This window comes from Salmo trutta, chromosome 21, assembly GCF_901001165.1.
Source record: "Salmo trutta chromosome 21, fSalTru1.1, whole genome shotgun sequence".
Taxonomy (NCBI): Eukaryota; Metazoa; Chordata; class Actinopteri; order Salmoniformes; family Salmonidae; genus Salmo; species Salmo trutta.
The window spans coordinates 8,571,842-8,592,953 of NC_042977.1; the positions used below are offsets into that span (position 1 = coordinate 8,571,842).

Here is a 21,112-nt window from a genome sequence, read left to right on the forward strand (position 1 = left end):
TCAAGTCACACTTAACCAGCATGGCTACCCCAACATTCTCCAGCGATACGCCATCCCATCTGGATTGTGCTTAGTGGGACTATCATTTGTTTTTCAACAGGACAATGACCCACCACACCTCCAGGCTGTGTAAGGGCTATTTGACCAAGAAGGAGAGTGATGGAGTGCTGCATCAGATGACCTGACCTCCAATCACCCGACCTCAACCCAATTGAGATGGTTTGGGATGAGTTGGACTGCAGAGTGAAGGAAAAACAGCCAACAAGTGCTGAGCATATGTGGGAACTCCTTCAAGATTGTTGGAAAAGCATTCCAGGTGAAGCTGGTTGAGAGAATGCCAAGAGTGTGCAAAGCAATAATCAAGGCAAAGGGTGGCTACTTTGAAGAATCTAAAATATATTTTGATTTGTTTCTTTTTAGTTACTACATGATGGCATATGTGTTATTTCATAGTTCTGATGTCTTCACTATTATTCTACAATGTAGAAAACAGTAAAAATAAAGAAGAACCCTTGAATGAGTAGTTGTGTCCAAACTTTTGACTGGTACCATACATGCATGCATACATACATACATACATACATACATACATACATACACACACACACACACACACACACACACACACACACACACACACACACACACACACACACACACACACACACACGCATACACGCGCACACACTCATCATATGCTGCTGCTACTCTGTTATTTATTCTTACTCTTATCTATTCTGATGACTAGTCACTTTATCTCACAGCTAGTTACATATCTTATTGTTTACTTCCACATTGGATTTCAGTTTTTTATACAGTAATACAATATTAATATTTTACAGTTGTTTATAGCTTGTGCACTCTCTCTCTCTCTCTCTCTCTGTAGGGATCTTGCTGGTTGGCCCCCCTGGCACTGGGAAGACTCTGTTGGCCAGAGCCGTAGCTGGAGAGGCCGACGTCCCCTTCTATTACGCCACCGGTTCGGAATTTGATGAGATGTTTGTGGGGGTTGGAGCCAGTCGCATCAGGAACCTTTTCAGTGAGTCCCATCTCATCTTCAAGTCTCACCCTATTCCTGGCTTCCAACCCTGAACCTAATATTGTACTTTTCCCAGTTTAAAAAAAATGTTTTTACCCAAACCTGGTTGCGACAATGTTTACAAACTAGATGATATTGTGTCATAATTGATCAATCATACGTTTGAGACCCTGTCCTAGACAACCCAATCTCTCTATACGTTACTTGTCTGCAGGGGAAGCTAAAGCCAACGCCCCATGCGTGATCTTCATTGACGAGTTGGACAGCGTTGGAGGGAAGAGAATCGAGTCTCCCATGCACCCTTACTCCAGACAGACCATCAACCAGCTACTGGCTGAGATGGACGGGTATGTTTTCAATGTGTTCTTCTGGGTTGTGTTCAATGACAGTATACACTACCATTCCAAGTTTGGGGTCACTTAGAAATGTCCTTGTTTTTGAAAGAAAAGCACATTTTTTGTCCATTTAAAATAACATCAAATTGATCAGGAATACAGTGTAGACATTGTTAATGTTGTAAATTACTATTGTAGCTGGAAACAGCAGTTGTTCTTTTTTTTTATGGATATCTACGTAGTCGTAAAGAGGCCCATTATCAGCAACCATCACTCCTGTGTTCCAATGGCACGTTGTGTTAGCTAATCCAAGTTTATCATTTTAAAAGGCTAATTGATCATTAAAAACCCTTTTGCAATTATGTTAGCACAGCTGAAAACTGTTGTCCTGATTAAAGACGCAATAAAACTGGCCTTCTTTTAGACTAGTTGAGTATCTGGAGCATCAGCATTTGTGGGTTCGATTACAGGCTCAAATGGCCAGAAACAAAGAACTTTCTTCTGAAACTCATCAGTCTATTCTTGTTCAGCGAAATGAAGGCTGTTCCATGCGAGAAATTGCGAAGAAACTGAAGATCTCGTACCTAGCTGTGTACTACTCCCTTTACAGAACAGCCGAAACTGTCTCTAACCACAATAGAAAGAGGTGTGGGAGGCCCCGGTGCACAATTGAGAAAGAGGACAAGTACATTAGTGTCTAGTTGGAGAAACAGACGCCTCAACTGGCAGCTTCATTAAATAGTACCCACAAATTCCATAAAAAAATCAGCCGTTTCCAGCTACAATAGTCAATGTCTACACTGTATTTCTGATCAATTTGATGTTATTTTAATGGACAAAAAATGTGCTTTTCTTTCAAAAACAAGGACATTTATAGGTGACCCCAAACTTTTGTGTGTGTGTGTGTGTGTGTGTGTGTGTGTGTGTGTGTGTGTGTGTGTGTGTGTGTGTGTGTGTGTGTGTGTGTGTGTGTGTGTGTGTGTGTGTGTGTGTGTGTATCTTTTAAACGGAGTGAAATAGAGCTCTTCTACCTGAATTTGTCCAATAAGAACACAGATTCTTTGTTGCAAAATGTATTGCACTGGTGTGCCGTACTGAACACTACCGTGGTGTAGCACCACTGTTACTTTCTGTGGGGAGAAACCTGTCTTCCCTTGACCTTGTCAAGTTTGTCGCCCACAGGTTCAAACCAAACGAAGGGGTCATCATCATCGGGGCGACAAACTTCCCTGAGGCTTTGGATAAGTATGTTAAGCTTTGTTCACCTCATAATGTTACACAATCACGGTGCCTGTGTTGTATTAGTTTACATAAGTACAGAGTGACTTGCCATGTTAAAACAAACCTAGACTAAGGGAAGCTCTCCCTCCTAACTGTCGCCCCCTTCCCTCCCTAGCGCTCTGATTAGGCCGGGACGTTTTGACATGCAGGTCACTGTCTCCAAGCCAGACGTAAAAGGACGCACAGAAATCCTCAACTGGTATTTAAGGAAAATCAAAGTAGACCCTGGTACGTGAGCAACATCCATCTTTATTTAAAAAAAAAAATATTTAACCTTTATTTAACTAGGCAAGCCAGTTAAGAACAAATTCTTATTTACAATGACGGCCTACCCCGGCCAAACCCTAACGACGCTGGGCCAATTGTGCGCCGCCCTATGGGACTCCCAATCACGGCCGGTTGTGATACAGCCTGGAATCAAACCAGGGTCTATAGTGATGCCTCTAGCACTGAGATGCAGTGCCTTAGACCGCTGCGCCACTCGGGAGCCCACTACAGATTCTCATATAGCCATAGTCTATTTGCATTTACAGTATCTATATATAGTAGTGTGTGTGTGTATGTATATATATATATATATATATATATTTGCTCCCAAGTGGCGCAGCGGTCTACGGCACTGCATCTCAGTGCAAGAGGCGTTACTACAGTCCCTGGTTTGATTCCAGGCTGTATCACATCTGGTCATGATTGGGAGTCCAATAGGGCGGTGCCGGTGTAGGCCGTCATTGTAAATAAGAATTTGTTCTTAACGGACTTGCCTAGTTAAATAAAGGTAAAATGAAAACAGACTATGGCTACTTGCCAATGGCTACATTTTTAAATAGACTACGGTGTCATGCTAATGGATAGATGCAAATAAAATATGGCTAAAGGCTACCAACTAAAAGACAATGGTTATATAAGAATCTGCACTGGCAACATGCTAAATAGACTATGGCTACATGCTAATAGATTTCTATATGAGAATCTGCAGTGGTAACATGCTAGTAAGTCACACTGTAGTTGACCTAGCTTAGCTGTCACTGTTCCTGCTAACGACCTAGCTTCCTCATACAGACATCGAGGCTGGGATCATCGCCAGGGGCACAGTGGGCTTCTCCGGGGCCGACCTGGAGAACCTGGTGAACCAGGCAGCTCTGAAGGCGGCGGTGGATGGCAAAAACATGGTGACCCTCAAAGAGCTGGAGTTCGCCAAGGACAAGATCCTCATGGGTGAGCACTGCTGTAGGAATAGGGAGAAAATAGAAATATACTCCCTTAATCACAAATCTGCCCCTAGGCACTTGTTTAGATCTGAGAGGATTAGATAAGTGTATTCAATATGGTGATAGCCCGTCTTACTCTTTGATAGGCCAGGTGGAATTGGCACAATATTGCTTACACCTTACACGGAACCCAAACCGGCTGTGCGCATGCGCCATCGTGCATAAATGTATTTTGTCCCTCCACACCAAATGCAATCATGACACACAAACCTGTTGGGGCTAGGGGGCAGTATTTTCACGGCCGGATGAAAAACGTACCCAATTTGAAAAGGTTACTACTCTGGCCCAAAAACTAGAATATGCATATTATTAGTAGATTTGGATAGAAAACACTCTGAAGTTTCTAAAACTGTTTGAATGGTGTCTAAGTATAACAGAACTCATATGGCAGGCAAAAACCTGAGAAAAATACAAGCAGGAAATGAAAATCTTGTGGCTGTACTATTTTCAAGTCATTGCCAATGGAACACACAGTGACAAAGGATTCATTTTGCAGTCCTAAGGCTTCCACTAGATGTCAACAGTCTTTAGAAAGTTGTTTGAAGCGTCTATGATGAACAGAGACCGTATGAGAAGGAAGGGAAGTTGATGTCCCTGGGATGACATCACTTCATTGTCGCGCGTTCATGTGAGATGAGACCTTGTGTTCCAAAAAATCTTTCAAGACACAGGAAAGGTCCGGTTGAAATATTACTGACGTTTCACGTTAAAATGGCCCTAAAGATTGATGCTATACAACATTTGACATGTTTGAACGAACATAAATAGATTTTTTTGTGGGGCTTTTCGTCGTGACTTTTCCCTCGCGCGCCCTACATTTTGAGTAGCCTACTGAACGCACTAACAACATGGAACAACATGGAGTTATTTGGACATAAATTATGAACTTTATCGAAAAAAACAACATTTGTTGTGAACCTGGGATTCCTGGAAGTGCCTTCTGATGAAGATTATTAAAGGTAAGTGAATATTTCTAATGTTATTTATTATTTTAGATGATTCCAACATGGCGGCTATCTGTATTGCGTAGTGTATTTTTCTGAGCACAGTACTCAGATTATTGAAAAGTGTGCTTTCCCAGTAAAGTTATTTTGAAATCTGTCAATGCGGTTGCATTCAGGAGATGTTAATCTATAATTCTTTGAATAACAGTTTAATATTTTATCCACGTTTTATAATGAGTATTTTTGTAAATTCACCGGCAGTTTTGGGGGAGATACATTTTCTGAACGTCATGCGCCGATGTAAAATGCTGTTTTTGGATATAAATATGTACTTGATAGACAATACATGCATTTGTTGTTCTAACATAATGTCCTAGGAGTGTCATCTGATGAAGATCATCAAAGGTTAGTGCTGCATTTAGCTGTGGTTTTGGTTTTTGTGACATATATATTCTTGCTTTGATAATGGCTGTGTGTAATGTTTTGTCTATGTACTGTCCTAACATAATCTAACTTTATGCTTTCGCCGTAAAGCCTCTTTGAAATCGGACAACGTGGTTGGATTAAGGAGATGTTTATCTTTCAAATGGTGTAAAATAGTTGATTGTTTGAGTAATTTAAATTATTAGATTTTTGCTGTTTTGAATTTCGCGCCATGTATCTTGTCAAGCAATCCCGTCACAGGGATCAGAACAAAACAAACTCTGAACCAATTACATTAATTTGGGGACAGATCGAAAAGCATTAAACCTTTATGGCAATTTAGCTAGCTTGCACTTGCTAGCTAATTTGTCCTATTTAGCTAGCTTGCTGTTGCTAGCTAATTTGTCCTGGGATATAAACATTGAGTTTTTATTTTACCTGAAATGCACAAGGTCCTCTACTCCGACAATGAATCCACACATAAAATGGTCAACCGAATCGTTTCTAGTCATCTCTCTTCCTTCTAGGCTTTTTCTTCTCTTGACTTTATATTGCGATTGGCAAATTTCATAAATTAGGTGCATTACCGCCACCGACCTCATTCCTCTTTCAGTCACCCACGTGGGTATAACCAATGAGTAGATGGCACGTAGGTACCTGCTTCTATAAACTAATGAAGAGATGGGAGAGGCAGGACTTGCAGCGCGATCTGCGTCAGAAATAGAACTGACTTCTATTTTAGCCCTTGGCAACGCAGATGCTCGTTGGCGCGCTCGAGCAGTGTGGGTGCAATAATTGAATAACATAGATTTCTAAATTTATTTTGCAAAGCTTGCGCACGTGACACGAGCGGTGTCGTCAGCCTGTTGGCCTCGGAAACCCAGGCTTCTCAGAGGAAGGTCTGAATTTTGTTTCAGAAGACTTCAACCACCCGAGCCATAGACTCACTCTGCTACTGTCCAGCGAATGGTACCGGATTATCGGTTCTCGGACCAGCAGGCTCCGAGACAGCATCTAACTCCATGCCAAAAGACTGCTAAATAGCTATAAAACTGTTAAATAGTTAATTAAATGGTTACACTGACTATTTACATTGACCCTATCTTGCACTGACTCTATGCACAGTCACAAGACTATACAGTTGAAGTCGGAAGTTTACATACACCTTAGCCAAATACATTTAAACTCAGTTTTTCACAATTCCTGACATTTAATCCAAGTAAAAATTACCTGTTTTAGGTCAGTTAGGTTTACCACTTTATTTTAAGAATGTGAAATGTCAGAATAATAGTAGAGAATTATTTATTTCAGCTTTTATTTCTTACACTCAATTAGTATTTGATAGCATTGCCTTTAAATTGTTTAACTTGGGTCAAACATTTTGGGTAGCCTTCCACAAGCTTCCCACAATAAGTTGGGTGAATTTTGGCCCATTCCTCCTGACAGAGCTGGTGTAACTGAGTAAGGTTTGTAGGCCTCCTTGCTCGCACACGCTTTTTCAGTTCTGTCCACAAATTTTCTATAGGGTTGAGGTCAGGGCTTTGTGATGGCCACTCCAAAACCTTGACTTTGTTGTCCTGAAGCCATTTTGCCATAACTTTGGAAGTATGCTTAGGGTCATTGTCCATTTGGAAGACCCATTTGCGACCAAGCTTTAACCTCCTGACTGATGTCTTGAGATGTTGCTTCAATATGTCCACATAATTTTCTTCCTCATGATGCCATCTATTTTGTGAAGTGCACCAGTCCCTCCTGCAGCAAAGCACCCCCACAACATGACGCTGCCACCCCCATGCTTCACGGTTGAGATGGTGTTCTTCAGCTTGCAAGCATCCCCCTTTTTCCTCCGAACATAACGATGGCCAAACAGTTCCATTTTTGTTTCATCAGACCAGAGGACATTTCTCCAAAAAGTCCGATTTTTGTCCCCATGTGCAGTTGCAAACCGTAGTCTGGCTTTTTTATGGTGGTTTTGGAGCGGTGGCTTCTTCTTTGCTGAGCGGCCTTTCAAGTTATGTTGATTATAGGACTCGTTCTACTGTGGATGTAGATAATTTTGTACCTGTTTCCTCCAGAATTTTCACAAAGTCCTTTGCTGTTGTTTTGGGATTGATTTGCACTTTTCGCACCAAAATGCATTAATCTCTAGGATACAGAACGCGTCGCCTTCCTGAGCAGTATGACGGCTGCGTGGTCCCATGGTGTTTATACTTGCGTACTATTGTTTGTACAGATGAATGTGGTATCTTAAGGCGCTGAGGTGAGGGTGAGGATTATATAATATACTCTTTGAAGAGGTAGGGTTTCAGGTGCTAACACAAACCACATGCATATCGACACATATAGACACACACACACACACTTTCACGCTCATCATATGCTGCTGCTCCTCTGTAATTTATTCTTACTCTTGTTATCTATTCTGGTGCCTAGTCACTTTACCCTGCCTTTATTTACCTACCCCTTGCAGTTGTACACATCTTGCCATGGGGCTGAGAGAGAATGTGCAGTTTTAATGGTAATTTCCTGCAGTTCGACACATTTTGTCATGGCTTAAACATTTTGTCGTGACTCAAACATAAAAAAATCAATGGGGGTCCCATGCCATGACAAACTACTCCTGAATGCATCATTTTTTGAACCGTTGATTCTCTCTGACTAACCAGGTTTCCATCCACAGTTTTTATGTAAAGTCATACTGTATCACAAAAATCACGACCTCTGTGATGGAAACAGAAAGTTTCGGTACAATTTTAGAAATGGAACAGATAATTTGTTCGTTCGACATGATGGGATCTTTTTGTGTCTGTAAAATATGTGAGAGATGGCGATGGAAAGGCCTTTATGCGCAAATATTGATATAATAACCATCATATCGACGTAAACTTGGAGTCATGCGATGATATGCTGTGTGGTCCTCCGACTCGGAAAACCATGCAGTTTATTAGGCTACAGATTAAATCATTTATGATGAACTTTACAGGGTGGTGGAAGTGCACTGGGATCTTGATTCTCCTTTCCAATAAATATTGAGGGTCTGATTCTAATGACATGATGATCGATGCTTGACTGCCATTTGACAAATAAAATATTCTCACTCTTATCCATAATAATCTCATCATGTAGACTATCTGTACAGACTACCTGCACTGTATCTGTGAGCTGTTGGTTGAAGCACACATGCCAAGACCAGAGTAGGCACACTTGCTATTTAATGCAACAGTTTCTGTGACAAAACTATCGGTAGAATTGAAAATGTGATGGAAACACATTGAGCATTTAGATTTTTATTCGATGCATGAAAACATAAGCTAAAAGTCTGTTTGGTGGAAACACATCACTGGTGGGAAACTGCGCATATTTTGTTTTTGCAGATTTGAGAATATTCACATGAAAATGTTTCGCCAATTGGATGGAAACGTAGCTACTGACTGACTAGCTTTTATTTTGGTGATTGTTAGTTCTCAAAGATGATCTTATTTAGAAATGTATATACAGTGCATTTGGAAAGTATTCAGACTCCTATACTTTTTCCATATTTTGTTAGCCTTATTCTAAAATGGATTAAGTAAATATTTGTTCCCCTCATGCAACACACAATACCCCATAATGACAAAGTGAAAACAGGTTTTTATTAATAAAAAAAAAAACAGAAATACCTTATTTACATAAGTATTCAGACCCTTTGCTATGAGACTCGAAATTGAGCTCAGGTACATCCTGTTTCCATTGATCATCCTTGAGATGTTTCAACTTGATTTGGAAAGGCACACACCTGTCGATATAAGGTGCCACAGTTGACAGAGCATGTCAGAACAAAAACCAAGCCAAGCCGAAGGAATTATCCATAGAGCTCCGAGACAGGATTGTGTTGAGGCACAGATCTGGGGAAGGGTACATAAAACATGTCTGCAGCATTGAAGATCCCCAAGAACACAGTGGCCTCCATCATTCTTAAATGGAAGAAGTTTGGAACCAACAAGACTCTTCCTAAAGCTGGCCGCCCGGCCAAACTGAGAAATTGGGGGAGAAGGGCCTTGGCCAGGGAGGTGACCAAGAACTCGATGGTCACTCTGACAGAGCTCCAGAGTTCCTCTGTGGAGAAGGGAGAATCTTCCAGAAGGACAACCATCTCTGCAGCACTCCACCAATCAGGCCTTTTATGGTAGAGTGGCCAGACGGAAGCCACTCCTCAGTAAAAGGCACATGACAGCCCGCTTGGAGTTTGCCAAAAAGCACCGAAAGACTCTCAGAACATGAAAAACAAGTTTCTCTGGTCTGATGAAACCAAGATTGAACTCTTAGGCCTGAATGCCAAGCGTCACGTCTGGAGGAAACCCTGCACCATCCCTACGGTAAAGCATGGTGGTGGCAGCATCATGCAATGGGCATGTTTTTCAGCGGCAGGGACTGGGAGACTAGTCAGGATCAAGGGAAAGATGAACGGAGCAAAGTACAGAGATCCTTGATGAAAACCTGCATCAGAGCGCTCAGGACCTCAGACTGGGGCAAAGGTTCACCTTCCATCAGGACAACGACCCTAAGCACACAGCCAAGACGACACAGGAGTGGCTTCGGGACAAGTCTCTGAATGTCCTTGAGTGGCCCAGACAGAGCCCGGACTTGAACCTGATCGAACATCTCTGGAGAGACCTGAAAATAGCTGTGCAGTGATGCTCTCCTTCCAATCTGACAGACTTTGAGAGGATCTGCAGAGAACAATGGTAGAAACTCCCCAAGTACAGGTGTGCCGAGCTTGTAGAAGACTCGGCTGTTACCGCTGCCAAAGGTGCTTCAACAAAGTTCTTAGTATTTTAGAATAAGTCTGCAACGTAACAAAATGTGGAAAAAGTCAAGGGGTCTGAATACTTTCCAAATGCACTGTATATGTGTCCATGATCTACATACTTTCTCTCTTTTAGTCGTCCTAAGTTTGCACTGAAAAAGTTTTTTCATCCCATTTATTATTACTATTATTATATATATTTTTTTACTATTTGGACATAGGCGCCCGAAAAAACACTTAGGTGGCCCGTCCAATACTTTTCTATGTAGAAACAACCCTGTAAGATACAAAATGAATTCCGCATAGGCTATTAAAAGCGAGACAAGGACAAAAGAAGAAAAAAACCCAAAGTAAACAGAAGGAAATGCCGCTCCTAATTGGAAACACCATTTGTAATTAGAGCCAATTAAATGTGAGCACTGAATGCCACCGACTCTGACCACTCCCATTCAAAATAGAAATCCAAACCTGAATTGTGCCCAGACTTCCAATAGCTGAGTGAACAAGATGGGACTACGTACACCTATACAATCCTCTCGGACCTTCCTATGGGTTTATTTGGCATTCAGGGACCAAATGGCTTCGAGCAGGAAATCAAGTGATTATCTCTATCCATCTCTTCCCTCCCACAGGCCCAGAGAGGAGGAGTGTGGAAATAGACAAGAAGAACAAGGAGATAACAGCGTACCATGAGTCTGGCCACGCTATCGTGGCGTACTACACCAAGGACGCCATGCCCATCAATAAGGCCACCATCATGCCCAGAGGTCCTTCCCTGGGTCATGTAAGTAGGACTGGATATATAGGAAACAAGATGGGTAGGGAACACATGGTTAGACTAATTAGAATATCAAAAAAATAGAATTTTATACTGGTTTCTTATATGAAGGCTATGACGCCGAAATAAAACCACGTTTTTTTCAGGAATCTGTTCTGCTGAGCATGCCAATATAATAATGCATAATGCTTAATTCCCCCTGCGTTTTGTCTTGCAAATTAAATCATAGTTTTTTATGTTTTTAGAATCGTCAAATGTGAAGTGGTTGGTTCCGTTTGCTGCCAGGCCTCACTCCTCTTCCCCCACTGTCCATCCCAGGTGTCTATGCTCCCGGAGGATGACCGCTGGAGTGAGACACGTGCTCAGCTGCTGGCCCAGATGGATGTCAGCATGGGAGGCCGCGTGGCAGAGGAAATCATATTTGGCAATGAGTTCATTACCACTGGTATGCAGGGGGATGTAGAGTTGGTGTAGGAGGGCAATTAGAGTACAGAGTTACAGTATACACCTAGCACAGTACTGTAGAACAATAAGAATATTCCAGAAAACGGAATGATGCATCCCGGGTTGGGGTAATCCTGGCATCCAAATGTAAAATAAATAATATTCAAGTTTTAGTGATTGATGATATGGTCATATAGCTGACACTTTTATCCAAAGTGACTTACAGAATTGTGGAACATTGACAGTGACACATATTTTCAGTATATGTGACCCATGCAGGAATCGAACCCAGGTCCTTACTGTTGCCAGCACCACACTAGTGGTTCTGGGGGGGGGGGGGGGCAGTGCCCCTGTGACAACAATTTTGGACCCCCTTGTGGCCCCCCTAAATGTGGAGTATGAAATAATTTTTACATAACTAATTTTTGCTTTCGTTCTTTTTTTACATCCGTTATTAGACACTGGCAACGATGATGATTATGAACATGGTCTTTTGCCTGCTAATGCCTGCAATGCAGTGAAGAAAATGATATAACAATAACATCTAATGTAACTAGCCCCTCTAACAGTACAACTGGCCCCAGCTTGGCCCCCCCAGTTGAAGTGGTCTAGAACTGCCACTGCAGCACCATGCTCTGACTCACTGAGCCATTGGTATCTTTTAGCCCGTTAATAATCTTCCTAGAGTCCAAGACTAAACAAAATATAGGAAATACATGTTCATCTTGTTGTTGTTTTTTTTTAGGGGCATCAAGTGACTTTGATGCTGCCACCAAAATTGCAAAAATGATGGTGACCAGATTTGGAATGTGTGAGAGGGTAAGTTATGTTTGGTTCGGGAAAGAGGAAATTAATTAATGTCTTATATTGCATGAGCAAAGGCCTGCTGTTTGTATTGTATGCCCGTCAAGACCTACTTCCTAGTGTGGAACCTTCACAAAGATCTATCTCTGTTTCTCAATTCAATGAGCTTCATTGGAATAAATGGTAACCATCCTATGTTGCAGCACTACATACAGTGCATTCGGAAAGTATTCAGACCCCTTCCCCTTTTCCACATTTTGTTACATTACAGCCTTATTCTAAAATGGATTACAAAAAAATGTCCTTATCAATCTACACACAATACCCCATAATGACAAAGTGAAAACAGGTTTTTAGAAATGTTTGCAAATGTATATTTAAAAAAAATACCTTATTTACATAAGTATTCAGACCCTTTGCTATGAGACTCAAAATTGAGATCAGGTGTATCCCGTTTCCATTGATCATCCTTGAGATGTTTGTACAACTTCATTGGAGTCCACCTGTGGTAAATTCAATTGATTGGACATGATTTGGAAAGGCACACACCTGTCTGTATAAGGTCCCCCAGTTGACAGTTCATGTCAGAACAAAAACCAAGCCATGAGGTCGAAGGAATTATCCGTAGAGCTCCGAGACAGAATTGTGTCGAGGCATAGATCTGGGGAAGGGTACATAAAACATGTCTGCAGCATTGAAAGTCTCCAAGAACACAGTGGCCTCCATCATTCTTAAATAGAATATGTTTGGAACCACCAAGACTCTTCCTAGAGCTGGCCGCCCGGCCAATCCAAGCAATCGGGGGAGAGCACACAGACAAGACAATACAGATGTGCCAAGCTTGTTGCGCCATACCCAAGAAGACTCAAGGCTGTAATCGCTGCCAAAGGTACTTCAACAAAGTACTAAGTAAAGGGTCTGAATACTTATGTAAATGTGATATTTCCGTTTAAAAAAATAATTATACATTTGCAAAAATGTCTAAAAACCTGTTCTTGCTTTGTCATTATGGGGTATTGTGTGTAGGTTGATGGGGGGGACTATTTGATCCATTTTAGAATAAGGCTGTAACGTAACAAAATGTGGAAAAAGTCAAGGGGTCTGAATACTTTCCGAATGCACTGTATTTATTATGACAGTATATCTTACTCACTCACACTCTCTCTCACCTGTGTTGTAGCTGGGTGTCATGACCTATGCTGACCAAACCAAACAGAGCCCAGAGACACAGGCTGCCATCGAACATGAAGTCAGGATACTTTTAAAGGTAAGTTAACACATACATCGTCCTTCCAAGGCCCTGACTTGGTGCTCTTTGGCTTGTGGTTGCATCACCGCCTGGTATTGCAACTGCTCTGTATCCGACCGGAAGGCGCTACAGAGGGTAGTGCGTATGGCCCAGTACATCACTGGGGCCATGCTTCCTACTGTCCAGGACCTCTATACCAGGCGGTGTCAGAGGAAGGCCCTAAAAATTGTCAAAGACTCCAGGCACCGTAGTCATAGACTATTTTCTCTTCTACCCCACAGCAAGTGCTACTGGAGCGTCAAGTCTAGGTCCAAAAGGCTCCTTAACAGCTTCTTCCCCCAAGCCATAAGACTGCTGAACAGTTAATCAAATGGCTACCCGGACTATTTTCATTGACACAACCCCCCCCCCCCCCCCCCCCCCCCCCCCTTTACAATGCTGCTACTCGCTGTTTATTATCTATGCATTGTCACTTTACACCTACCTACATGTACATACCTCAATTACCTCGACTAACCTGTACCCCCGCACATTGACTCGGTACTGGTGCCCCCTGTATATAGCCTCATTATTGTTATTTTATTGTGTAACTTTTTTTTTTTACTGTAGTTTATTTACCAAATATTTTCTTAACTCTTATTTTTCTTAAAACTGCATTGTGGGTAAAGGGCTTGTAAGTAAGCATTTCACGGTAAGGTCTACACTTGATGTATTCGGCGCATGTGACAAATAACATTTGATTTGATTTGAAGCCCTTTACAGAAATTCATTCAACCCCCGCGTCCATTATCTTCTGTCAGATGGCATCATTCTAACAGGACACGCAGTTGCCATGAGCCATCTATAGGGGAACTCATCTCTAAAAATTGAGATTTTGCTTATCCGCTTAACACTAGTTCCTAATTCTGAAAATCATTCTGCTCTCCGTAGCTATGACGCACTAGCTATTACAGCAAACCATGCTCGATCAGATGAGCAAACGTGCACCAGCTAGCATCCTAGTGCTAGCTTGTTTGAATGGCCTTTACGGTAGCCAGTTTGACAGGTTGTTGATAAAGTTATGGGTCTTTTCTCATAATTCAGCATTTATCGAACTCTGACAGCTGGCACTGTGCCTCGCTAGTACTTTGTAACATTTGGCCAGAGCAATAACGTTGCAGCTAGAGCAGTCAGCTGTGCTGAAGAACTCAGCTGTGATTAGTGCGCCAACTTAACATATATTTGAAGTCGGAAGTTTACATACACCTTAGGCAAATACATTTAAACTCAGTTTTTCACAATTCCTGACATTTAATCTTAATAAAAATTCCCTGTCTTAGGTCAGTTAGAATCACCAATCTATTTTAAGAATGTGAAATGTCAGAATAATAGTAGAGTGATTTTATTTCAGCTTTTATTTCTTTCATCACATTCCCAGTGGGTCAGAAGTTTACATACACTCAATTAGTATTTGGTAGCATTGCCTTTAAATTGATTAACTTGGGTCAAACGTTTCGGGTAGCCTTCCACAAGCTTCCCACAATAAGTTGGGTGAATTTTGGCCCATTCCTCCTGACAGAGCTGGTGTAACTGAGTCAGGTTTGTAGGCCTCCTTGCTCGCACATGCTTTTTCAGTTCTGCCCACAAATTTTATTTTGGGATTGAGGTCAGGGCTTTGTGATGGCCACTCCAACACCTTGACTTTGTTGTCCTGAAGCCATTTTGCCACAACTTTGGAAGTATGCTTGGGGTCATTGTCCATTTGGAAGACCCATTTATGACCAAGCTTTAACTTCCTGACTGATGTCTTGAGATGTTGCTTCAATGGTGAAGTGCACCAGTCCCTCCTGCAGCAAAGCACCGCCACAACATGATGCTGCCACCCCCGTGCTTCATGGTTGGGATGGTGTTCTTCGGCTTGCAAGCCTCCCCCTTTTTCCTCCAAACATAACGATGGTCATTATGGCCAAACAGTTCTGTTTTTGTTTCATCAGACCATAGGACATTTTTCCAAGAAGTACGATCTTTGTCCCCATGTGCAGTTGCAAACTGTAATCTGGCTTTTTTATGGAGGTTTTGGAGCGGTGGCTTCTTCCTTGCTGAGCGGCCTTTCAGGTTCTGTTGATATAGGACTCATTTTACTGTGGATAAAGATAATTTTGTACCTGTTTCCTGCAGCATCTTCACAAGGTCCTTTGCTGTTGTTCTGGGATTGATTTGCACTTTTCGCACCAAAGTACATTCATCTCTAGGAGACAGAATGCGTCTCCTTCCTGAGCAGTACGACGGCTGCCTGGTCCCATGGTGTTTATGCTTGCGTACTATTGTTTGTACAGATGAACGTGGTACCTTCAGGCATTTGGAAATTGCTCCCATGGATGAACCAGACTTTTTTTTCTGAGGTCTTGGCTGATTTCTTGTGATTTTCCCATGATGTCAAGGAAAGAGGCACTGAGTTTGAAGGTAGGCTTTGAAATACATCCACAGGTACACCTCCAATTGACTCAAATGATTAGCCTATCAGAAGCTTCTAAAGCCATGACATCATTTTCTGGAATTTTCCAAGCTGTTTAAAGGCACAGTCAATTTAGTGTATATAATCTTCTGACCCACTGGAATTGTGATTAAGTGAAATATTCTGTCTGTAAACAATTATTGGAAAAGTTACGTGTCATGCACAAAGCAGATGTCCTAACCAACTTGCCAAAACTATAGTTTGTTAACAAGAAATTTGTGGAGTGGTTGAAAAACGAGTTTTAATGACTCCAACCGAAGTGTATGTAAACTTTCAACGTCAACTGTAGCAGGGGTTAAAGAATGCCTGAAACTAGATCGCCTACATACTGGTCTTGACGAGAAGGAAAATAAACTGTTGGGAGGTTTTTTTTATGCACTGTTCAATCAATCCAGTAAAATTGGAGAATGAGTTAAGATTGAGTGTCGCCTTGTTAACTTCATGTCACAGGCTCTCTTTCCATTTGCCTTGAAAACCGGAACATCCGCTTGTTGGGGACTCTGCAGAGGCTTATCACGGCAGAACAGACACGCCTTGTCCTGAAAACTAATTTGTGCTATTAGCTAGAATTTCACTACGCTAGCTAGCTAGAAGGAGTATTCCGCATTGTGTGTGAACTGCCGCCTTTAGCATCCCTTTCATTTCGTATGGATTGATTTGAGACTGATTCTACAACCACGGAACGCCTTAGGTAGATTTATACTGAACAAAAATATAAACACAACATGCAACAATTTCAAAGATTTTACTGAGTTACAGTTCATATGAGGAAATCAGTCAATTGAAATAAATTCATTTGGCCATAATCTATGGATTTCACATGACTGGGAATACAGATATCTATCTGTTGGTCACAGATACCTTTAAAAAAAATGGGCTTCACAATGGGCCTCAGGATCTGTCACTGTATTTCTTTGCATTCAAATTGACATCGATATAATGCAATTGTGTTTGTTGTCCGTAGCTTATGCCTGCCCATACCATAACCCCACCGCCACCATGGGGCACTCTTTTCACAGCAAACCGCTTGCCCACACAACGCCATACATGTGGTCTGCGGTTGTTAGGCCAGTTGGACGCACCGCCAAATTCTAGAGGCGGCTTATGGTAGAGAAATTAACATTCAATTCTCTGGCAATAGCTCTGGTGGACATTCCTGCAGTCAGCATGCCAATTGCATGCTCCCTCAACTTGAGACATCTGTGGCATTGTGTTGTGTGACAAAACTGCACATTTTAGAGTCGCTTTTTATTGTCCCCAGCACAAGGTGCACCTGTGTAATGATCATGCTGTTTAATCAGCATCTTGATATGCCACACCTGTTAGGTGTATCGATTATCTTGGCAAAGGAGAAATGCTCACTAACAGGGATGTAAACAAATTTGTGCACAAAATTTGAGAGAAATAAGCTTTTTGTGCGTATGGTATATTTCTGGGATCTTTTATTTCGGCTCATAAAACATGGACCAACACTTTACTTGTTGCGTTTATATTTTTGTTCAGTGTAGAATTAGCAGTGAAAACTTGAATGAAAAAAACGTAATTATTAAACGGGTTGTTTGGATGCTGGTTGGACGAGCAGCGTTCCAACTCGTGCTGTATTCGCCAACATTCACCCATGTCTGCTAACAGTTCCATCTGAATTATCCCTGCGCCTCCATAAGGGATGTTCATGTTGCTGTCCGAATCATCTCTTTAATTTCTCAACTCGCACATTATTTTTCCCTCACTTCTAGGCTATCATTTGTCTGTAACAGCAGGGGTTAATATGCCTGTCTGACATCAGATTCACTTTTTTTTTAACTTTTGGAATGCCATCTCTCCTATACCCTACAGAATGAACGGTGTCCAGATGACAAATTCACTATTTCTGAGCCAGGCAAAATCACGCATCAGTGTCATTATCATTTGTTTATCCAAGCAAATGCCAATAGAAAGCAAACTAAAATGCGGCTAGTTTACTGTTATTCCATGTGCCATGTTTGACGTGACTGTTAGCTGAAGTTGGCTAGCTAGCAAGTGACAAGAACGTTAGTCAGCCTGCATAGTAAACATTTTTGTTACAACGGACGAACAGACCTTTTGCATAACAACAGAATTAACGACTGGTCGCGTCTGTGGCAACATGCCCAAAAGAACAAACCGATTTTTGACCAGACTGGTGGTAGAATGAAATTGGTGGAAGAATGGAATTGTAGGAATTTACTTATCAAAATAAATTAAAATATGTAATTCATTGTTAGTTTAATATGTTAACTGTTTTATAAAACCAACAAGGCATGCAAGATTGCGCTATGTGATGAATACAGTCACAGGTAAATGGGTTGACTGGCATTTCGTTTCGTTGAACATCGCCATTTACCTGTGACTGTATTAATCACATAGCACGGCCTCTTGTGCCTTATCGCTTAAATATTAGATACAGGTTTATAGTTTTTTAACTCTGACTCCTTTGAGGATGAAAGGGGGTTCCGTGGACGATGTCACCTTGGTAACATTTTCGAATGTTAGGGCAGCATATTGTGGTCAAACTTCTTTTTAGCTGTCCCATGAGTGTTTGCGAGCTATCAGACAGATCAGTGCAGACAACTAACATGAGACAATGCCCCTGGCTGTGTAAAAATAATTTCCTGACTTTTCTGGTGGTTTGTGTGGTCCTCAGGATTCATACGAGCGGGCCAGGGCGCTCCTTAAGTCTCACGCCAAGGAGCACAAGAACCTGGCCACCGCCCTGCTGCAATACGAGACGCTGGATGCCAAAGAGATCAAGATGGTCCTGGAGGGCAAGGCCCTAGAGATGAGATGAGACCTCCAAGGGTGGAGATGTCACTCTGTTTATTGGAGAGATCGGGATGGGGTGGGGAGAGGAGACAAAATATGGCTGTGGATTAGGGTAGGGAAGCATAGGGACTGTTGGGACTGGCTTTTTGGAATGTGTTAGAATGTAAATATATGAAAATCAAGGCTTCAAGATAGGATAATTTTTTTAATGTCAAATATGTACGCAAACTACGCACAGTCTTATCTTCCTGTTAATGTCTGAATAGTTGTTAGGATCCTTATTGTCGATAACAAGGAGGATTGTGGGATTTCCCTTCAAATTGGTAGGGGCAATCAGCAGTTGCTGCATCCATTTTTGGATTTATAAATTAATGATATGTACCCATTGATTCTTGAAGAATATAACTTATAAATGCCTCGTGAGCTTAGTTCAACTGTCGTACCCCATCAGAACCCAAAATATAAGCTTGTTTTACGCCAATGTTTGTAAACAGACTAAATGTAAACAAACACTGTACAGCCTAAAAATTGCCAGATTCACACATTTTGTTTTTAGTTTGAATGTATCCCATTGTCATGTGCCCTCTTTTTCAATGTACCCTGTCGTGTGTGTGTGTGTGTGTGTGTGTGTACATATATGTGTGTGCGTTGAATGTTTTATGGCTAGTAAGTCCAGTGAGTCCATGCCCTGGCTCCTCAGAATCACTACAAAATAATCTTATCATCAGTAAAATACAGTTGTCTCTACCTGATACTGTCAATCATGTATTTGTAATAAGGAATCTGATTCCCCCTAAATAGTCTAACAACTTTTCCCAGGTTTACCAATATTCCCAGATTTGTATGAGCCGTGTGTGCTAGTTGTCATTTCAAAGGTGGCCTTATCGGAATGTACAGTGGGGGAAAAAAGTATTTGATCCCCTCCTGATTTTGTACGTTTGCCCACTGACAAAGAAACTATCAGTCTATAATTTTAATAGTAGGTTTATTTGAACAGTGAGAGACAGAATAACAACAAAAAAATCCAGAAAAACGCATGTCAAAAATTGTATAAAATGATTTGCATTTTAATGAGGGAAATAAGTATTTGACCCTTCTGCAAAACATGACTTAGTACTTGGTTGCAAAACCCTTGCTGGCAATCAGAGGTCAGACGTTTCTTGTAGTTGGCCACCAGGTTCGCACACATCTTTCACAAGATCTTTGCAGATCTTCTCCAAGTCATTAAGGTTGCGAGGCTGGCGTTTGGCGACTCGAACCTTCAGCTCCCTCCACAGATTTTCTATGGGATTAAGGTCTGGAGACTGGCTAGGCCACTCCAGGACCTTAATGTGCTTCTTCTTGAGCCACTCCTTTGTTGCCTTGGCTGTGTGTTTTGGGTCATTGTCATGCTGGAATACCCATCCACGACCCATTTTCAATGCCTTGGCTGAGGGAAGGAGGTTTTCACCCAAGATTTGACGGTACATGGCCCTGTCCATCGTCCCTTTGATGCGGTGAAGTTGTCCTGTCCCCTTAGCAGAAAAACACCCCCAAAGCATAATGTTTCCACCTCCATGTTTGACGGTGGAGATGGTGTTCTTGGGGTCATAGGCAGCATTCCTCCTCCAAACACGGCGAGTTGAGTTGATGTCAAAGAGCTCCATTTTGGTCTCATCTGACCACAACACTTTCACCAGTTGTCCTTTGAGTCATTCAGATGTTCATTGGCAGACTTCAGACGGGCCAGTATATGTATTCTTGGGCAGGGGGACCTTGCGGGCGCTGCAGGATTTCAGTCCTTCACGGCGTAGTGTGTTACCAATTGTTTTCTTGGTGACTATGGTCCCAGCTGCCTTGAGATCATTGACAAGATCCTCCTATGTAGTCCTGGGCTGATTCCTCACCGTTCTCATGATCATTGCAACTCCACGAGGTGAGATCTTGCATGGAGTCCCAGGCCGAGGGAGATTGACAGTTCTTTTGTGTTTCTTCCATTTGCGAATAATCGCACCAAATGTTGTCACCTTCTCACCAAGCTGCTTGGCGATGGTCTTGTAGTGCATTCCAGCCTTGTGTAGGTCTACAATCTTGTCCCTGACATCCTTGGAGAGCTCTTTGGTCTTGGCCATGGTGGAGAGTTTGGAATCTGATTGATTGATTGCTTCTGTGGACAGGTGTCTTTTTTACAGGTAACAAGCTGCGGTTAGGAGAACTCCCTTTAAGAGTGTGCTCCTAATCTCAGCTCGTTACCTGTATAAAATACACCTGGGAGCCAGAAATCTTTCTGATTGAGAGGGGGTCAAATACTTATTTCCCTCATTAAAATGCAAATCAATTTTTGACATGCGTTTTTCTGGATATTTTTGTTGTTATTCTGTCTCTCACTGTTCAAATAAACCTACCATTAAAATTATAGACTGATCCTTTCTTTGTCAGTGGGCAAACGTACAAAATCAGCAGGGGATCAAATACTTTTTTCCCCCCACTGTTCATGTACCCGGAGT

General features: G+C 41.9%; 1 protein-coding gene across 4 annotated transcripts in view; it reads left to right on the forward strand.

The window, feature by feature from the left end:
- Positions 1-21,112, forward strand: part of LOC115156604 (ATP-dependent zinc metalloprotease YME1L1) — a 79,964-nt gene that overhangs the window by 35,720 nt on the left and 23,132 nt on the right. For 3 of the 4 annotated variants that reach the window (XM_029704102.1, XM_029704104.1, XM_029704101.1), the window contains 10 exons: positions 887-1,039; positions 1,254-1,386; positions 2,557-2,619; positions 2,771-2,883; positions 3,715-3,870; positions 10,709-10,860; positions 11,173-11,299; positions 12,044-12,117; positions 13,283-13,369; positions 18,508-19,376. In XM_029704102.1, the coding sequence (XP_029559962.1) occupies positions 887-1,039; positions 1,254-1,386; positions 2,557-2,619; positions 2,771-2,883; positions 3,715-3,870; positions 10,709-10,860; positions 11,173-11,299; positions 12,044-12,117; positions 13,283-13,369; positions 18,508-18,651 (1,202 nt within the window). In that variant the 3' untranslated portion in view covers positions 18,652-19,376. Of the gene's footprint in view, positions 1-886; positions 1,040-1,253; positions 1,387-2,556; positions 2,620-2,770; positions 2,884-3,714; positions 3,871-10,708; positions 10,861-11,172; positions 11,300-12,043; positions 12,118-13,282; positions 13,370-18,507; positions 19,377-21,112 lie in introns of those variants that run through there. The other variant, XM_029704103.1, reaches the window with a different exon arrangement.